Source organism: Wolffia australiana, chromosome 6 (genome assembly GCF_029677425.1).
Source record: "Wolffia australiana isolate 7733 chromosome 6, ASM2967742v1".
Taxonomy (NCBI): Eukaryota; Viridiplantae; Streptophyta; class Magnoliopsida; order Alismatales; family Araceae; genus Wolffia; species Wolffia australiana.
Window position 1 is genome coordinate 6093116 of NC_135840.1, and position 21488 is coordinate 6114603.

Here is a 21488-nt window from a genome sequence, read left to right on the forward strand (position 1 = left end):
GACCTGAACAAAATTCACCCAGGCCAGAATTGTTCAAGGGCCTTTTCCCTTCTTCTCCCTTCTCCCCACACCCCCTCTCCAACCTTGATGCGATATGGATGACGTAACGATGATGACAGAGAAAGAACGGGGCTTGTCAATGAGAAGGAGAAGATTTGATGTGCCGAGGATTGGATGGATACGTCTAGAGGCTATACACTTGAGCAGCTCGACTCGTCTCTCTTTGGGATCCAATAAATCACAGATGCAATCCGTGCAAAGGGACTTCATTTCATAGTTTTAATGATGCTGTTCGATTCCGTTCAAGTCTTTCGCAGCGAAATATTTTGATTTATTCATCCATATCAAGGCCTCTAGAACCCAACACCAAGATCTATGGTGGTGCTGATTAAAAAAGAAGACAAGGATATCAGACATGACAAGGACCACAATATTAGAGCTTGAAACTTGTGTGACTTCACACAACTCATTCATGGAACCAAACAGACACAAATTCTATACAAGATGATTCAGTCATTAACATATTTGAATGGTCTGACTCAATTAGTATTTCCTCATCTATGTGACTCATCTTTAGACTATGAATTAGGGGATAAGCTAATATCATGGGCTGTCATGATCTTGTTCACAAATGATACATACCACCCCCCTGACGTCTTAATTGTAAGATGTTGTTTAATTACATGTTCGGTGTTCACAAACCTCCAGCATGCTGTCATGATTGGCTGACATCCTTCAGAGACTCCCCTCCAAATTGATCACATAACCAACTATAGACCAAATATATCTTGGAAATAATAGACTACCATGCACAATTAAATAATCTGCCATTTTAAAATTTTCATTAAATAAATGATAAAAACCAAGAAAATATCCAAAATAATCTAATATTTGTAAAACTCTTGAAAAGATCCAGAATACTATTTTATTTCTTTCATGTATATATTTTTATTTCATTCTTTTCAAATAAGATTATATGGGTTTATGTTTATGCATAAAGGGTATAAATGTGCACATATAAGTGTATTATTTATTATTTACACAAGAATCATTCATAAAACTATGGTAATACAATGTAAATGCAGAATATTTTGCATGTCATTGTAACTCTCTACTTAAATAATAGCTAGTTCCTTAAAACTGATAAAAAACGTTCTTTTGTTTTCAGAATTATTTTTTTAACCGGCACCGTTACACTCCACTCTTCACCTGATAAATACCCCTACATCCAAATTGTTGGTCTATTACACATCTCTTGGGGAATAACATACAACCTGCTCTAGAGCATGGGATCGCGGCTGCACGAGATTCATATCTTAATCTCGCATCTCAGGTCCACATTCCCGACTTGATGTCCTTCATTTGGCCCTGAATACTTTGCCATCCTAAATGAAACACAACAGTCCCATATCAAAATGAAAACAATGGAGAGTATAAACTAAATGGGCAATTTTTCAAAATCTGCATATAGCAATATCTTTGTTGGGCATAGCAACATGTGCTTTACAGAGGCCAAAATAGGCCTAAACCTGGTACATTCTTTAATATGTCTGACCCATGAAATATCTCAGTTATTTCGTATACATTCCACTTGAGTAAAGAAGTGCCCCCCATATGAGTGTGCAACCCACTGACTTTTCTTCCTCACCTTTGCTTCTATTTAGACCCTTTCTCCTTTATTATTGCATATCACATTTGTTAAGTTTTTGATTAATTATAGATTAACCGAGGAAATACTTAGACAAATCCGTAATTAGTTTTAATTCCATTTCACAAACAATTTCCATATTTGATTATCTGAAAATATTTCTGAATCACTTGGCCAAATGTTTATGCATGATTCATATTTTGATATGGACATCAAATGATAACATGCATTATGTGAGTGAACTATCTACATTTCAGAATTATTAAAATGTTTTTAATTCATTATGATAGCAGCAATTTTTAGTTTATAATCTCCATTTTTACTTGATCTAGAATAAGTAAAAAAAAGGAAAAACTCCAGATAACTAGAAATGATCCAAAAGAGCTAATTATCTGGTGATAAATTATAAAGAAAGACAACATACATTGGGAAAATAGTTTTTAACAAAAAATTCCATTAATTTATTTTAAATGAATATATTATTTTCCATTTAAAATATGACAAAATTATGAAGAAATACTTATTTTCCTTCCATATGGCACAGTCAAAAGAGCCCTATGGATAATAAAGGATTAACTGGGCCAGAAGAAATATTTTACAGAGTAAGCAGGAACTCACTCTAAGCCCCAATATTTGGTAACATATCAGAAGTTAGCGCCAAAATAGCAGAGTTCATAAAATTATTGAAACTGACCTTAATTAAAAAGTCATATAATCACTTGAATTCATTTTTTTCATTCACATCATCCATTATTGATATATTATCATGGGTAAATATCACATTGCCTGAAATAATCCAAAGCTTATGAGTTATGGTTGATCTTACTCCTCATAATTGATGAAGAATTGTTCAAATAGATGGCAATAGAATGCTAAAAGTGATGGGCACATCGTTATGAAATATGTGTTTCTTTCACCTGATAGAATTATGTGTTCTGCTCTCTAGTCTCACATTCTGCAGGTTGTTCATATTTCATTACTACAAATCATTTGATTATAATTCACATGCAATATGTGTGATAAAGTTCAAGGATATGTGAAATAAGTAAAGGATTATGATGAGGTCAAACTATGTCGACCACTTATTTTTAAACACCTATCATGAACAATAATATTCAAAATATATTCAAGGACATAAAAAATCAGGATATGGTAGCACTATGTGGATGGTTTTAAATCCTAAATATTAACTCACTTGATTCATGGCATGGTTGTGAGAGTGATCCTTAGACATTAAGACACCAATGATATCATGTGGATGGATGGTTGTGTTCTGATGATGACCTAAAAGTCATCAGTCACAGAGTTCCTAACATTTTCAGCTTAAATGATCAACAAATCAATGAAGTTGATTGTCTTTTTAAGATGAGATCATCTCCTCTTGATGTAAGAGGAGACTGACTTCAGTAAGATGATGCAAGAAAAAGAGATGAATATGTGGCTACAATTGTTATCGTTATGGCCACAATTTTGCGGGCTTCTTCTGTCTTCGTCAAATCCGGCAATTTGAACCCATTCTAGCAAAGTGGACTCGGCTTTTCTGCATTTCTTACATTTCCAAACTAAAAACAGCTGAAAAACCCAACCTTGGAAGGGGGACCCAGTTCCAGCAAACCATCCCAGAGTCTTGCAAAAACTGAGCTGTTGACCATAAATAAAGAGATTAAAAAGGAAAAAAAACCAAAAATACAGACTAAACTAAAACAAATATTATAAAAACCAGAAAAAATAGTTAAACTGAACTGCCACGTGGCGCGCATTGGGCCAACAGACGGCCACAAATCTCGCGGGCGTAGAACCCACGAAAGATTCACCAATCAGAGAACAGCAAACTGCCACGTGGCAGATCTCCTGGCCCAGAATAGACGCACGTGACAAGGATCCACGTCAGCATGCCCCCCCTCCCTGGCTTGTGGACGTGGTAGTGAGAGAAAGAGAGAGCAGATACGGTTCAAATTCTAGAGAGAAAAAACCGTTTTAGAGAAAGAAACTGGCAGAAAGCAAGAGAGAGAAACAGAGTTCTAGTATAAAATGAACCACCCTGACTCATCTTCTATAGTATTATCCACTTTTCTTCTTTCAAATTCGATCGTTGTGCAGAGGCGAAAGTAGAAGATCTGTCGTCAACTGCGAGAAATTTCGATCCAAATTCTTCGTTTTCTTGGTGTTCTTGTCTGCTTTGTTCGTTGTTTGATTGATCTTCGTCGGCTGCTTAATGGCGGTTAGTTTGAGGGAAGGATTCTGCATCTCCGGCTATAGCGCGCTGGATTCTACTCTGGACAGGAAGAAACCGCTGTTCGGAGCAGCCGCTCACTCGCTGGAGTTCTCTCCGTGGAAGAACGAGTATAGTTTGAAGCAGATGGTGCTCGGCGAGCCGCTTGCCGGACGAGACAAATCCGTGAGTTCGAGATCCGTTTTTCAAATCCCTTTTTAGGTTTTGATCACGATTTACTTGCGTTTTCCCGCCGTAGGTTCAGAATTTCTCGATTTGCTTTCCCCAATCTGCAAGATGGTGGGATAAAGGCGAATTAGATAATATGGTGGACATCAGATCAGCGGGGAATCTCGTGGACACGCTCGCGAACGCCGGCAACAGGCTCGTCATCCTCAATTTCTACTCCCCCGACTGCGGCGGATGTAGGACACTGCATCCCAAGGTTCGTTAGCTAAATTAGCTTCAAACCACGCTAGATCGGTGATCTAAGAACGGCTGTTTCCGCCGCGTACGACAGATCTGCCAGATTGCGGAGTCGAATCCCGACGCGCTATTCCTAAAGATCAACTACGAGGACCATAGATCCATGTGTTACAACCTAAACATCCGCGTGCTGCCGTTCTTCCGGTTCTACAGAGGCCAGCAAGGACGGATCTGCAGTTTCAGCTGTACAATCGCCACGGTAAGCGCCAAAAATTGCACAACATTCATCAATTGATGGACATCTTTCTTTACCGAAGTTTGATCTTCGCTCATGGTGAATCGTGCACAGATAAACAAATTCAAGGATGCCATGGCCAAATACAACTTGGGAAATTGCGATTCGGGCCCGGCCAAAGGTTTGGAGAAGACGGAACTTCTCAAATTGGCTCTCGGGGAATCACCACCATCGTCCATCATTAGATAATTTGAAAGAAAGCAGGTAACTTTCCTCTCGACTCCTACCATTTCTTCATAATATTGAATTTTTATTAAGATGTTCGTGCTGTCTTTTATGTGGCAGCATCTCAACCAATTTCCCCGACGACGTTGAAACACGTGGCAGAATCCAGGCCGTCCATGAATCCGTCGTCGGGAAAATCCTACGGATAAGAGCAGTAGGCGCGAAGTCCTGTCGGGTTGATGTAAGCCTCTTATAAATACCATAATATTATATTTTCTCATGAAAGTTTATTTGCGTAGGTTCAACCCAGGTCGGTATTTTCGGTTCAATTTTTTGTATTTTGCCGACTTTATACAGGTAGGGTATGAGGGCCCCCGTTGTTAACATGTACCTAGACATTACCAAAAGTTTGGTCTGGTTTGGGTCTGTTCTTGTATTTTAAAGAACTAATGACATCTTGTAAAAGAAAATAAATATTCTTGTCGGGTTCATGTCCAGTCATGTCGACTAGTCAAAGTCAAAATAAATATTTGCCATGACATCTTGTAAAAGAACTAATGTATTGCAAACAAATCTATCAAGTTCGTGGTTGAAGATGAAAAGAAGAATAAGAGGTAAAGAGGGAGGAAGAAATTAAAAAAAACCATATACAGAAGAAAAGGAAAAATGGAAAATGAAACACTATCAGAAATAAAAAAACAAAAAAGGAACAACATGAAGGAGAAAAAGGATAAGAGTGGAAGATGAAAATAGGAATAAAATAAAATAATAAGAAAAATAATAATAAATAATTTGAAAATAAAAAGAATAAAAAATAGTGGAAGATGAAAACAAGAATAAAAGAAAAATAAGCCGAAAAGAAAAAAAAGAATAATAAAAGCAAGAAGAAATAAGATGAAAAGAAATATAAAAGAAGAATAAGAAGAAACCAACAAGAAAATAAAAATAGCAAGATGAGAGGAAAAAAGGGAGAGCTGTAGGTGAAAATAAGAATATAAGAAAAATGAACAAGAAGGAAAGAAGAAGAACCAAAAAGAGAAAAAAGAAAATTAGAATAAGAGGAAAATAAGAACGGAATATTAAAATAAGAATAGAAGAAAAACAAAATGAGAGGAAAAAAATAATTAAAATAAAAAAGAATAAAAATAGAAAAAGAAAACAATACCAAAAGATGAAAATAATAATAAAAGAGATGAAGAACAGAAGAAATGTAAGAAGGAAATAATAATAAAAATGAAACAAAATAATTTATTAATTAATATCTGCTCCTGGCCTGACTGACCTGTTTGGTCTCATCTACCCAATCCAAAATAAATGTAGCATGGAATGAAAGACATTGGAATTGAGGTGCCTGATTTTAAATACCTTTAGTAAAATAAATAAAAATGAAAATCTCAGTTCCCCTCCTAGGAATATTGATGATCAACTAATTGGAAGTTCTGACCATGTCACTTTGTCAGGAATGTTGTCTTATTTTTTCATTTAAAATCAAAATTATAGCGATTGATCTCATTAAAAGTAGTTGTGGCAAATGCCCAGGTTTATCCACACATAATACGTAAGAAATTATTATTAGAGATCAGTTTGTGAGCAGTTAAATGTGTTTACTAAAGTTAAATAGATAATTTGATATATCTCTTAAATGAAAAAAAATTCTCTAATTTTTGGGGAAATAAGGATGGAGATATTAACTGTATTTACTAATAAGAAATCAAATATAATGAAATTTAAAGATGTTGGCCCAGCCGATACTCTTCTATTAAATCTGAACAAAACATGTCCATGGGTCTGTACAATTCCAGGTCATTTAACTAAAGTTGAATAAAAATAAAATTAACACAAAAATTCAAGACTTAAAGGACTACAAATGAGATACATACCATGAATGATGATTTTTAAAAGTTATTTCATGCATGTGTGCTTACTTTCCATGTGCACAGTTATTCCGATTTGTGCTAATGAAAGAATTAGTGACTAGACGAATATGTTCTTTTGAACCCTTGTGAAGTAACTTGATGTTTCCAAGAGGGACACACATATTCGCTCTCAAATTTTCATCGCATGTCCATTAGTTTAAACCATTATTGATCAATATTAAATAAAATATCAGATCATAACAGGGCTTTACCACATGCAGAAAATATTGGCACAGAGGACAGATTGTTGAATCACAACCTAGTATTTCAAAAACATAAATTGGTTGATTGGTGGGCCATTATATAGTCACACAAGTTTTATATTTGGTTATAAAATTATTTCAATTATTAAGGGACATCAAATCAAAATTAATGAACATATTCCAGATTTCTCATAATATGGGGTTGATCACAAGTTGACCTCATCTTTTATTGATCCACATATTTATCTACGAGATTTAGGTTTTGTATATGATAATGACGATTGTTTAACTTTGGAATGAACATCATAACTCTAAGATTATTTTATATATTTAACATGAAGTATAAATGTAAAGAATGTTCAACATTTTTGGATGAATCCAAGCCTTCAGGTGAAATACACTATATCTGAAATTATCTACAAATCTAATTTAGAACTCATTGTTTCATGTATATACAATACAGTAGGATCTTGATATGTGTGGGACTATAGACTTCCAACCATATCTATCAACATATTACCGCTTTTCCTTGATTATTCTGGAGTCCACCCTAAATTTGTTAATTTCTTTCAAATCCAAAAAAACCATCCAGCTAGTTTTCTCTTGATCATCTCATCTTTCTGCTCTTGAATTCAAATAAATAAAGATCTTATCTAGATTGATCAAATCCTATGACTACATGGTAGAAACTAAATTTTATACATACCGCAATTGAAAAGGACTTTGTCTAGTTCAAGTATCATAATTGATATTAATAATTATTTAATGTGGACGACAAAAATGATAGGGTCCCCATTCAGACCTATCAGAGAACTAAGAGACATCAGATAGCCTTGGACTTTACATGTCTCGTCCGAGCAGCACGTGTGTCGTCAAACTAAAGACTCGGTCAGAAAGATATAACTAGAGGATGAGTCTCATCGAGGAATCATGTAAAATACTCAAGAAACCGTTTGCACTGCGGCCGGAGTGGAGATTCTCCAGCTTGAGGGAAGAGGGCTACGTTCGATCCGGCCAGCATCTCTACCCCATCCTTCTTTCCAATTTCAATTCTACTTGTTCTTTTCTCTCATGGCTATGGACTTGGGAATCACAGACTGCATATTTCTTCTTACATTGAACCATTGTTGAATTTGGTTTGAAAATTAGTTACATATTCAGTTTATGATATTCCTATTTTCCATTGTCAAGGAGATCCTGTCAGATTGACATGTACTGAAAATAAAATCTCTAAATGACCATACATATAAAAAAATTTCATATTGAAATTTCTGATAAACCATAACTTAATTTAGAAAATCCATGGAAATGGAGTTTTTTGGGCACAAGTAATATAGGAGGATTGTATTTTTATTCCCATTTTTCTGGCTATCTAATGGAAGGGAAATAGAACCAAAAGGACATAAAATCACTAAGTCCTGGTGGTGGATGATACAAACCTCTTTTTTATTACATTCATAGGAAGAATGGTGTATTTCCTCCAAACCCTTGATCAGCCTTACTAACATCTCGGCTCCAAAGCTCTTATAAAATAATAATGCACCCTAGGTAGATGATTTTTATATCATATAAGCATTGTATAGGAAAAAATATGAATGTAAAATTGAAAATGAGATAAAGAAGCTTAAAAAGAGGCGTGACACTGCTCAAGACCTTTGGAATTCGATTCCATCAGATTGGATGGCAATAATGAACTTTAATGAACTTAATATAAACATCCTTTGATCTCAAACATCTTGGTGATAATTCACATATCTAGAAATAGATCAGATCCCCAAAAGATACCTCCTTTACATTATGTTTCTAAAAAGTGTTTGATTTGGGCTTCAAAATCACATTTTTGCATTCTGGCTCGCAGCTTGTGGCTTGGGCTTTCCCCTTTGACCCAGTTCATATCCTAGGCTTATGATTTTCTCTTACTTGTATCCATAAATTTTTTAAAATTCACCAGTACTTGATTTCAAATTAACTCTAGAAAATATGTGAAAATAACCACCACTTGAATAAATTCAAGTCGAGCTAGTGCAAAAATACTATAAATACAGGAAAAAATGGGAAATTAGGACAAGGATAATTTAATATTTCATTGACAAATAATCCATAATGTGTGTTCATTGTAGATTTTCATGACTAAATGTGGAATATAAGAAGATTTATCCATTCATCAACTTTTGATAATGAATTTTTTAAAATTTAAATCTAAGTATATTCCATGAGGAGAGTTTATCCACAAGTGAATTAAAAAATTAAGAGAAAATTTGTTCATTTGAATCAAAATATATGGTTTTAATGATCTAGGACTAAAATTGATGCAAGGAAATTTTAATACAATCCTATATAAATATTAAGATAGCTGAAAAAAAATTTAGAAGAAAAAATATAATATCATGAGTTAATATTACAATCTATAATGTATCAAGCATCCGATGCTCTATTCTTTTCTGTGTTTTGTGTTCAATTGTAATATCAATTGTAGATTATTTTTAAAAACATTTAGCATGGGAAATGAGATTTTTTCTATGAATGATAAAGCTTTAAAAGAGTTGTAAAAATGAACCATACATGTTGGCTCCATTTCACTTGTTGATAGCCAAAGGTGATCGTTGTGTTTTGAAAATAAGAAAATTATGTGTGGGATAAGGTTTAAGGTTTTAGTTCTCCTTATGTCAATAGTTAATATTTTGAATTATAAATAAATGCTTTCTTGTGATGTTAAATTCATATATATATATATATATGAATGAATAATATTTTTACATATCGAATATAGTTTGAATATAGAGAGATACATGATATTTACATAGTATGTAGATATACCAGTAATATATAGATGTACATGTAATTTATATCTGCCTATAGATTAAATATTTTTCGGTATTCAAAAGCAATCAAAATATATATAGTATGTAGTTATAAAGCCATACATCTCTAAAAATCATAATGTTAATCATGTTTGATAATATGAATACTAGGATTACTTCCTTTAGAAGTAATTAAGGGTTTTTATTAATTTTATGGTATTTTAACATTAATTTTCTGACATAAATTTTACATAGAAAACATTTTTATATCTCATAAATATAAATTTAGATTTAGTTAAATCTTTCCACCAGTTTGTTATATTTTTAGAATGATATGCTGATTTTTTGGATTTTTTGGTTTTTATGGAATTTGATGACGTTAAATTCATAGATAAAATAATTTAAAAATTTAGAAAATACAATGTTGAATTTATTTACACACTAGCAGCCCACCACAGTAATAAAAGGAGAGAGAATTAGATGGCTCACATTGCTCCAAATTCAAACAAAGATATCTTACGATCCATAAGAAGTTTTGGGCAGAAATGTTGGTTTAAGTTGCTAGAGATAGCCTAAGAGGGGGGGGGGGTGAATTAGACTCTACCCTTCTTCCTTTTATTTTCTTTTCAAATCTTCTTTACCCTCTAGTGATGTGTTTTATGCAGATATTTCAGACACTACTTAGGCTTTAGAGGACGTGAGTGACAATGCACGATTTTTTTATACAGGTTAGGGCTATTCCCTTACTCCTGTCCCGGGATATCCTGCCGGAATTTTATAATCAATCCCTAACCAAGTTCTTTAACCCCCCCAGATAAAACAGCTTGGTAATAGGGATACACGGATATCACCTAACTAAGAATTGAGATGGAGAGTAGTCTCTGGCCCCCTTAGCCTTCACAAAGTCACATGTCCCTTCAACTCCTTCTAGGCCACAACACTGAGAGATTTGTAATTTGTTGATGTTTCTGCACCTCAAGATGTCTTCTTCTATAGACCTGACTTACACAGAGTCTAACCTGAAAAATCGGTGAGCAGTGTCTATTGATTTGTTGATCAGAAAAGTCAGATTCGAACCTGTTAGACTTTGTGCAAAGTCTTTACACTCCACCCTCCAGCGCTTTGAAGTTTGTTGAATGTATTCTACCTTCACAGTGAGTCTTTCTCCACCACACAAGTAGAAATGAATATAGTGGATTTTTAAATGTTCCTCTCGTTATCAATATGGCCTTCAGGTAGCACTTGCTAGAAAGCTTGGAACACAACTTGATTTCATCAAAGACTCTCACCAGCTGTAATTTGTTAGATATCTCAAAACAGATGATAATCAGATGACGAACACCTATAAAAACTTAACCGGTTGATTTAGAGATGCTTTCAACCTCAGTTCAATATAGACAGATCAGTTCAGCAATTAATAAAATGAGTACTGATTACTTGAATGACTGGAACGTAGTGTTCAGAGCAGAGTTTGATTATATTGATGTAAACTTTTGACAGGAGGATTAATCTCAGAGTAAGAAAGTAGAACTACGTTAAGAGCAGTATTATGAATTCAGATGATTAAAATATTCAGGTTGTCAATTCAGTGTCCAGAAAAGTAGAGGTAGTTCGAGAATGTATTGTCAGTTCAGCTTTTTAGTGAAAGAATGATCAGTTATGTAATTATTTTATTGATCCAAAGTTTCAATACAAATGATCAGTTCAAGAATATATTGTCGATCTAAGTGTTCAATGAACGGACGATCAGCTTAGAATGATTTCGATAAAAAAATAGATCAGAACGATTTCAATGATTTTGATGTTCAGAAATACATGGTCAGTTTAGAATGGTTTTGCTGATTACGATTTAATGGGAAAACAATTAGATCCGAAATGATTTCAATGACTTTGATGTTCAGAAAAGCAAGATCAGTTCAGAACGGTTTTGACAATTTTGATTTAACGTGAAAAAGATTAGATCAGTAATGATTTCAATGATTTTGATGTTCAGAAATGCACGATCAGTTCAGAACTGTTTTGACGATTTTGATTTTTAACGGGAAAACGATTCGATTAGAGATGCACAATCAGTTCAGAAAACTTTTGACGATTTTGATTTAACGTGAAAACGATTAGATCAGTAATGATTTCAATGATTTTGATGTTCAATGATAAGCTCAAAAATTACGTTTATATATGTCGTTATTTAGGGATTTTTCGAGCTTAATCACTAAAATTTTTATGTCCCTTAATGTGTAAGTAAGGGGTCGAACCCTAGGGAGGCGATAGGAAATAATCAATTTTCTTTCTAATTAGGGTTTTGAACTTGAAATCTAAATGAATTGATGCTTTAATTTCTTATTTGAATGCTAGTACTTGTGAATTTTTACTAACATTTTATCCTCTTGAAGTTAAGTGATTTTGATAATTCTCTGTTATTGATTAACACAGATTTCAAATCACTTAACCTTATATTTTTATTTGATTTAAAGTCTTTGATTGTTTAGGTTATATAAATTTTTTTGTTCTTTTTAATGAATTTCAGATCTATTTCTAAAATAGGTTTGAGTCTATTTTAGTGTATTTCTTTAATTAGTTTTATTTATCAGGTGCTTTGCTATTTTTAAAGAATAAAAGAACTAATACTTATGCTATTATTAAGAGAATTTTTTATATTTTTTTATTTTATATCGAGTAATCCGAAATTGTGTAAATATCCTCAAATAGCAAATCGTGAATACGAGTCACGATTTGCTTATTCAAGGAGCACGGTGTCGTGAATTCTACTCACGATTTTTATGCAACTCAATGGGCAAGTATGTTCGATATTGCAAGTCTATAATCGATTAAGAACGTATGATTTTAAAATGAACTGAAATCTACAAATTAAGATGATTAATTTCGCAAATAAAAGAAACGGCGAATGTGAACGAAATCGAAAATTTGAGAATACTAAAGTGCAAAATGAAGTGTAAAAATGCATCCTAAGTCAGCCTTGAGATACCAGAAACACTCAGAGTCTCGATAGGGCTTGATTCCGCGCAACGAACGCCCATAAATTTCAAGAAATTTGGCTTGAATGAGCTGGAAATTGCGGCGCCGGATCTGCAGAATCCATCTTCGAATTAGGCTCCAAATTGCTCGGGCTGCTTCCTGAGTCTTGAAGGAGGCTAGGCGACCATTCCTTCAGCTTGAAAAATCAAGAATAGCCAGAAATTTCGTTCTCTAGCTTTTTATCCCCGCGGAATCGGAAGAACAGCTCTTCCGATTCTGTTAGAACTTCCATCTGTTTTGCGTTGTACGCTGGGCATACGACGCGACGCGATTAGCTCTTAAACCCTTCGCGTGTCTCTCATTTGTGCGCGACACGCACGAAATTGCGTGCGTGTGCGTCACGCACTGAAGGCGCTACTGAACGTTCTGATTCGCCGACATCGCGCTGCGTGCGGTGCGTTATTCCGTGCATTCTGCGGGTTCTAAAAGAAGAAATTAGCATTCAAACCGGCCCACTAAGGGTCGGTTTTAATAAAAAAGATTTATTTATATTTTTTTATTAAAAGAACGCATAAAATAAATTGTAAAAATCATTTCTAAATGCATGATAAAAAATAATTTATTCATTCGAAAAGACCTTTAATTTTTAGCTTATTTTTATTTATAGAAATAGGTCAGTTAAATCATTTCAATTGTTCTAATTATCATTTTAAATCATTTAAATGTGTAAATTGACCTATATATTGATAAAAGGTATTATTTAACTTGAAATTCAAGGAATTTATTATTTTGCCCAAAATGATGATAACATGCATTAAAATTCCATGTTTTATGCATTAAAAGCCCTAAAAATATGATGAAATTAGCTCTTTGTTACCTTCTATTTGCATGTTATCATTCAGAAATGCACAATCAGCTCAGAACGTTTTTGACGATTTTGATTTTTAACGGGAAAACGATGAGATTAGAAATGCAAAATCAGTTCAGAATGATTTTAAAAAAAATATATATATCACAATGCACCAGTTTCTGTCCAGAGTCAGTGGGATGCAGACTCAAGGAACAAGATCCTTCACGATGTAGATTGTAGCCTTCCCTTTGAGATTCACAACACCAGAATCAGAAAATTTATCTGCTATGCTTGGGCACTTGCTTGTTTCGTTCAAGAATCCTCAAACCCCCCCTTTTTTGTTTCTTTTATTTCAAATCTATTCTCTGGTGCCGAAAATGTCCCTGCATTCTCTACATAACGGCTATTTTTGTTTGAGGGTAATAAGGAGAATAAATTCTATAATACTAATATTATCATAAGTTGAAATTCATCAAAACATCACCCCTAAATTTGATGATCAAATGTAATGGCGGAGCATCAATCTTCAAGAAAGTTAGTTGGTAGTTTCAAATTTACCTCCTCTGTCTATCTGCCATGATGTAACTATAAAGCCACATATCTTTGTAAATATTATAGCAAATTACACATAATGGAGTGATTTGATCATTTAACATATAGTTTGGGTCCATTGTTTCAATTAGACGAGTGATTTGCTCATTAAAAATCTAGTTTGGGTCCATTCTTGTATTCCATGAGCGAAGGACTGAAGGAGTAATGTTCAGATATAAGACATGAAGAAAAGGCAACACTCTGGCTTTTAAGCATGTGACGAGGTGGTTAGTGTGATCTTCGTCTAGATCAAATCAATATTTGATTTTGAAATATAAGGTACTCCAGGTAGTTTACTTAAAAAATTATATGGATAGAAATGTAGTTGATTGATGCAAATCAAATATCAATTAATTTATGCATCTTGTTTTCAAGTCAACCATACATGAATCATTTGTAAACTTTTTTTATTTCTACATAAATATTGAATCAAACAAAACGGTCAAAAAAATATTGAAATTTTAAATATGCTTTCAAAAAATATTTTTTTAGAATTTTATGACAAGTACTTGAGAATGTAGATTGTGCACGTCAAATAGAAGTCTAAAACTCTGTGGTTCACCATGCTATGTTATCATTATTTTATAATATTCCTTTTCTTGTTTTTCTACACTATGTGGTCACTTCATGGACCTCAGAGGTTCTATATAAGTCCCAAAAATCCCCTTCTATGAAAGTGTACATGGTACAAGAAAGAAAAGGGCAAGAAAATTAAGTCTTCTCACTCTAAGTCAAATTTTTTGTGCATTTAATATTGGCACTTACTCTTCCATAAAGTGGAAGAATGTACCCTTCTTTATTGCTCTAGTTTTTGAAGGTGAAAGGTCTATCCTAGAGCATTTTTTTTCAAGAACTCTCTATGGAAGTAAGATTTCTCCTGTAAAGAAACAGAAGACCTTCAATACTTTGATTCCATTGTGATGACCTCTCACAAGGTGATCAAGGAAATAAGAAGAATCAAGGATACATTTTCCACTCTTGGTACGCCTATGTTTATTTTATCTCTTTTTACTGGTTTCAGGTTGAGAAAGAGGAAGCTATACATGCAAAAAATGATATAAAAAATGAACATTGAAGGGAAAAGAGAAGAGGCAACACTTTGAGGTTTGAATCATCATAAGGTGTACATGCATTCTCATGTGTGAAAGGCCTTAAAAGAAAGGGAAAATTTGTGGATTAAATTGAAAAAAGGTAGACGAGACTGACTGACAAGAAAAAAGTTAGAATTATCTGAAAGAAAAGGAGAAGAATTTGAGAATGGAATAGAGGATACACATCAATAGTATTAAATGAGAGAGAGATAGATAAACCTGAATTCCAGTGAGCTATATTCCATATCATTCTGAATACATATCTTCTTGGGTATATAGTTTACTGATTATGCATTCTCTAGCATACATATTATCTTGAACATAGATTATATGTCAAATACTTGTGTCAAATACTTGTGCTTAACACAAATATCTATGTCAGTTTGTTTGATTATTATTTAAATTCTTGAGAAAGTTTAGAGGATTGTGGACATTGTCTAGACTACACTAAGTGGACCAAGTAAAGAGCACCATTTATGGTTTGTGAGAATATTGAGGGCTTGTGCATTAGACTAAGCTAAGGGGGCTTAGGATGTCAAACTCTACATCATTTTTTCTATCTTTTCATATCCAGTGTGTTCCCTTTAACAGTATATATTTCTTGGGGCCATTGAAATTGGGTAAGGGATTTCAAAAACTCTGGGTATGATATCCTTGAGATAGGAATGAGTGACTACCCCTAACATGTGTAGAAATTCATGTGTTGATCTATCTCCTTCAACCATATTACACCAGGCATGTTTTAAAATCATATAGTTAGGAATAACTTATACCAGAAAGTTAAAAAAAGTCATAACTCAATTCCCACTCTTAGGTGTAACCTAGCCATTATAAAATAACCTATACGTGTGCAATAACCGATGACGAAAAAGATTGCATGACATAGTTAAACAAAATTACATATCTTTTAGAGCATGAGGTATAGCTTGGCCCTCCCACGTGCTAGAAAGTTTAACTATCGATTGGGTTAAATCAGTCCTTGATTGATTAATATAAATGTTGATATAATAAGATTTTTTAGTAAATTTTATTGTGACTTTAAACTCTTTAAGTAGATTGATACATGAGCATAGATGATCCCACACATAATATTAAAAGACTTTGAAAAAGTTCCTAATAACTATAATGAGAGGATCCCATTTTAAGTGCCATGTTTGCCAGATATAGCCCCTTTTTCATTTTTTTCACTCTTGAATCATTCCATAAGAGTCTTAATGTTGAGACGATCTTCAAGAAGAGTTGGAGAAGAAAAAGAGAAGATCCAACAGTACCTTGATCTTGTGGATAGATCTATAAGCCATGCACATGAATGGTTTAAAAGTACTCTCCCAAGGATCAAGTCAAGGTTGGAACAAGTTTCCCATGTTTTAGAGATCAATTATGAATAATTCCATTGGAGAGTTTTGATGTTCAGAATATCTTCAAGAAAAATTAGAGAATAAGAAGAGGAGATCCAACAGTCCCTTGATCGTGTGGATAGAAGCTATGCACATGAACGGCTTAAAAGGACTCTCCCAGGGAGCAAGTCAAGGTTGGAACAACTTTCCCACAAGGTACACAATATTTCCTGTGTTTTGGAGATCAATTATGAATTGATTTATAGCTTTCCTTGCATGGAAAATAGTGTTTTCCAAGTATCCATTCATGGCACAGAACCCAAAACTTCATCCATCTCATCTTACCTACATCCCTTTAACCTTTTCTCCGTTCTACATGTAGATATCCATCTGTTCATTGCATGGCTTAACAGATGGATACATTTTCTGCTTCCTACTCTCAAGTATAGTGATGATTAGTGGAGAACCCAAGCACAAAGTGTCCAACGGGGAAAGAGATGTAAGGCCCAGCTTTTCATGGAGAATAGTGAGGACATTCTCATATTATAAAACAATATCCATAGAGAATTGAATATTTCTATTCATTTTCACTAGCACTTTCTAAACCAGGCTCTATTGATGTAGATGTTACTAAGACGGCTAATATCTATCTTTCATAAGGAAAATGCATCCTAAATATGTGGTTGATATCTTGAGAACTTCCTATAAATGTCATTTATTTTAAGGATGAATAGACAACTTGAAGAGAACTTAAGGGACTAACAATGATTTAAGCTGGGGAGTATGATTGTGTGCACTTATTTGACTGTATTCATTTTAATATATATTATTATTATTATATAGTTAAATATGCATGATATCATTGATTTTATGACTTCTCCTGTATCACTACATTTTTTATTAGTTCCTAATTTTTGAACACTTTCATATTATTTGGATTACTATTAATCCACCTTAGTTTCCTAGAAATAAAGTGGTTGATTTATAATGTCATTTTTATCTTTAATGCAGTACGAGACATGGAATGATAAGGAGCAGGACAAGTGGAGAGCCCTAGCTACAACTATGCACATTGGCAACTTTCATAGGTTCCAGCATTGTCCTTATTGACACACCACTTTGTGGCCATCATTTGGCACTAATGCAGTCATCTTTGTGAGCTGTGCACTTGCAGATGTTCATTTCACCACATCGTCGTTTGCAGCTGAACCAATTTTACCTGTCCTGTTGGGCCACATGTGCAAATGGTACCTATGAGGCTCACTTCTAGGTGGTTTTAATGGCCTTGAATTTTATCTGGGCATAAACCATATGGAAAAACCTAATCTTGGACTCATGCATGCCGTTCAACCCAGATTAAGATATCAAATGCAATTGGGATGAGAAACTACAAAAAGTGAAACAGCAACTAACAAGGAGATGCCAAAACCATAATTGGGCTGAATGAAGTGCAAATTGGTCTGTAAAGCTGAAAGTTAAATGAGGCCCAAGGCCTAGGTTTTTTACAATAGTTTTAAGAGATTAAGAGGGTATATCATAGGAAAGTACCCCTAGATAACCCTAGAGATAAAAAGCAGTCTTAAATTTATATCTACACATGTTTGGAGCTCTCCCTAGTGGTTGGTCGCAAGAAACAGGTAGTTCAAAGTTCAAAATTTGTGTTTAAGCATTAAAAATAATATATAATTTTTATATTTTACTCAATGTTTGGTTGAAATATGTCTCACCTAGGATCTACTATAAATCTTTTGAGGAAAAGCATCATGTGCCATTGTCTTTAATCAGACACCTCGATGCTCCACTTAAGCTGAACACATGTATTTTCTTCCACACCAGAATGATCCCCTTAATGCCTCACGACTGTATTCAATGATACTTGATTCTTTTACTTACATGTTTTTTTCTGTGAGGATCATTCTTGGAAGGGAGAATCATCAAATAGAGAGCAACATGCCTCAATTCTTGCATTGAGACAAAGGGTGTGGAGCAGTTGCTGGAGCTGGTCATGACTCTTATGGGTGTCATCCCCAGAGATGAAGCTGACCACAGAAGACCCAACGACAATAGAACTTTCACCTGGAACTTTCTTCAAGCCTCTCTTCCTCATTCTCTTCCTCATCTTGGCAGCAGCCTCCCAAAGACCTGCCTCAGCACACATGTTGGCCACCATGACATGGTTGCTGGTGCGCTCCGGCTCCAACTCCAGCAACCTCTGCCGAGCAATCCCGGCCACGCCAGCCGTGTCGGCGGCGCTGTGCAAGCTGCATGTGCTCAGCAGGGTCCTCCACACCACAGCATCTGGTTCAACAGGCATGCTCTTCACAAAGGCATAGGCCTCCTTAACATGTCCCTTGCGCCCGAGGACGTCAACCATGGCACTGTAATGCTCCATCCTTGCTGGGATGCCAAAATCCTTCGTCATCTCTCGGAAGAAACAACGAGCATCGTCGACCAGGCCGCAATGACTGCATGCCGCGAGGACGCCAAGATAGGTGACGTCATTGGGCTCTATGGAGGTCATCTTCATTGCATCAAATAGGTGAAGGGCCTCTATAGCAAGGCCATGCTGTGCAAGGCCGACTATCATGGCGCTCCACGTCCAAACATTCCTGTTTGTCATTCTAGCAAACACTTTGCGGGCACAGTGTATGGCCCCGGACTTGGCATACATGTCTACCAGTGCCGTGCCGAGCTGCACATTCATGGGGATGGGTAAGACGATCAATCGCCCATGAACCCACTTCCCCAAACCAAGGTTGCTGATCTCAGCCGCAGAAGATAGCAGAACAACGAAGGAGGTCTCGTCTGGCTCAATCTGAGAATACCGCATATCCGAGAAGAGTCTCAGAAGCTCATCAACGCTTGATTTCTCGGCGTAGGCAGATAATACGCTGTTCCAAGAGACCAGGCTTCGGCTGGGCATTCCATCGAACATCTGCCGTGCACAAGCGAGCTGACCGCACTTTGAGTAGAGGAAGATCAAGCCGTTGCCCACGTAGACGACGTCTCCCACGCCTGCCTTGAGAGCTTCGGCATGGAGCTGTCTTCCCAGGTTGAGATCTCCCAACCCGGCAGCGGCATTCAGAACGAAGGGGAAGGTGAGCTCGTTGGGCGTTGAAGAGGGGCCAATCCGACGGCGCATGTCGATGAACAACCGAATGGAGTCCCTTCGTCGAGGGTTGGGACATAGCCTGGCGTAGCCTCTGATGACATGGTTATAACATGCAGTGGAGGGGTCGGGAAGGCGGTGGAGGAGGAGGCGAGCGTGGTCGATGAAAGGGTCGGAGAAGGAATTGGCGAAGGCGCGGATGAGTTCGCTGGCGAGGAACTTGTCGCTTTGGAGAAGCCCGCTTGTCTCGAAGAGGGCATGCAGCGGCCGTAGAAGGGATTTGGAAGAGGCTTTGGCTAAGAGGGCGATGCATCGCTCTTTGTTGCAGATGGGTTCGGGAAGAAGGCGCATTCAACTCTCGTAATGCAGTCAGTCACCCTCAGGATGAACAACTCCTTGCATGAGAAACATCTGATTATTGACAGGAGTATCAGTTTATATGAGCCTTAGATAAGATAAATAAAAAAAATGATCAAAGTTGAAAGTACAATAAGAAATATGAACCTTGGAGGATTGGGAATCTCCAGGGAGTAAAGTGCAGGGACGCTGGGGGGACGGTTTTTTCGTCCCAGGATGAAAAAATCATCTAGTCCACGAGGTTGGATGAAAATTCATTCTGAGACAAACGGACGGGACGGTTTTCGTCCACTCGGACGAAAAAACCGTCCCATCCGGGGGTCTCGGATGAAAAAACCGTCCCGTCCACGTCCCTGCACTGGTTCCGGACGTCGGACTGGATGATCTTCGTCCCGTCCCGTCCTGTCCATCGTCCACGTCCCAGACGATCCGGCACTATACTAGTGCAGGGACGCGGACGGGACGGTTTTTTCATTACAGGACGAAAAAATCGTCCCATCAGCGAGGTTGGACGGAAATTTGTCCCGAAACAAACGGACGGGACGGTTTTCGTCCACTCAGACGAAAAAATCGTCCAGTCCAGAGGTCTCGGACGAAAAAACCCTCCCGTTCGCGTCCCTACACTGATTCCAGACGTCGGACTGGATGATCTTCCTCCTGTCCCGCCCATCGTCCACGACAATCTGGAACTATAACCGGGAGCTTCAAGGTTTCAGCATTTCCTTGTTCATTATATCCTTGTCCGCCCATTTATTCCACATCCCCACAGATTTATTCAATATATTTAAATGCCTATAGTCATCATCATCATGTTCATTATATCACCAATGTCTTACATATAAATAGGTAGATATATCGACGTGGTATATAAATACATCGTCTGAGATCAATTTGCCGTGTTAAAAGGTGATATGGTTAGTTACGCTGACAACTTCAAGTGAAACGGAATATTTCTGGATTATATAATTAGACCATGACATGCACTCTCTTTCAAGCCTCTTTAAATGAGGCTTGTTCGAGGGTTTTTACATCGTCCATAATTTTTTGGTTGTTACCCATTTTCCATCATGGATGGTCCTGAAGCAAGAGATGACTCTGCCTTATTTGAGCGGTTCATGTCATTGGGCTGGATATCATGGAGCTGATGTGAGATGCATGTAGGAGAGTTATATTGGATAGCACCAGCAATTCAGACAAATATGGTTCTAACATTTGGCCCTTATCATTGAATAAATGCATCATTCATCAGTTCATGAATATACTAAAAGATTGAACAAATACTCACAATTTAGTCAACATTTAAAGTATTTTATCATTAAACGAAAAGGTCTGATTTGAATTGAATCAAGTTAGAGGCCTGTGAATGTCTCCTTAGTGTCAAACCACTTGGTCCTTTTAATCTTTTAACTTCTACCATCTACATTTTCCAAAGCCAAAACAATCTAGATCTTCTCTTACTTTGCCCATTTAATTTACTTGTTCTACATTTGACATACCTATGTTGCCTGACA

At 36.0% G+C, this 21488-nt stretch overlaps 2 protein-coding genes across 2 annotated transcripts; one reads left to right on the forward strand and one right to left on the reverse strand.

Moving 5' to 3' along the window:
- Positions 1-3700: 3700 nt before the first annotated feature.
- LOC144704337 (thioredoxin-like 1-2, chloroplastic) lies at positions 3701-5031 on the forward strand. The gene is made up of 5 exons (XM_078576739.1): positions 3701-4046; positions 4120-4305; positions 4381-4545; positions 4636-4785; positions 4867-5031. Exons 1-4 carry the CDS (start codon positions 3864-3866, stop codon positions 4768-4770), a joined length of 669 nt encoding a protein of 222 aa, XP_078432865.1. The 5' UTR covers positions 3701-3863; the 3' UTR covers positions 4771-4785; positions 4867-5031.
- Positions 5032-18146: 13115 nt separating this feature from the next.
- LOC144704333 (Pentatricopeptide repeat (PPR) superfamily protein) lies at positions 18147-20042 on the reverse strand. Its single transcript, XM_078576736.1, has one exon. It carries the CDS (start codon positions 19969-19971, stop codon positions 18424-18426), a length of 1548 nt encoding a protein of 515 aa, XP_078432862.1. The 5' UTR covers positions 19972-20042; the 3' UTR covers positions 18147-18423.
- Positions 20043-21488: the final 1446 nt, after the last annotated feature.

Excerpts from the sequence above, each read along its gene's own strand:
- LOC144704333 (XM_078576736.1), bottom strand. The coding sequence starts at position 19,971 with ATGCGCCTTCTTCCCGAACCCATCTGCAACAAAGAGCGATGCATCGCC.
- LOC144704337 (XM_078576739.1), top strand. The coding sequence starts at position 3,864 with ATGGCGGTTAGTTTGAGGGAAGGATTCTGCATCTCCGGCTATAGCGCG. Across the intron at positions 4,306-4,380 it reads GTAGGACACTGCATCCCAAG|ATCTGCCAGATTGCGGAGTC; the intron begins GTTCGTTAGCTA and ends CGCGTACGACAG. Across the intron at positions 4,546-4,635 it reads TCAGCTGTACAATCGCCACG|ATAAACAAATTCAAGGATGC; the intron begins GTAAGCGCCAAA and ends AATCGTGCACAG.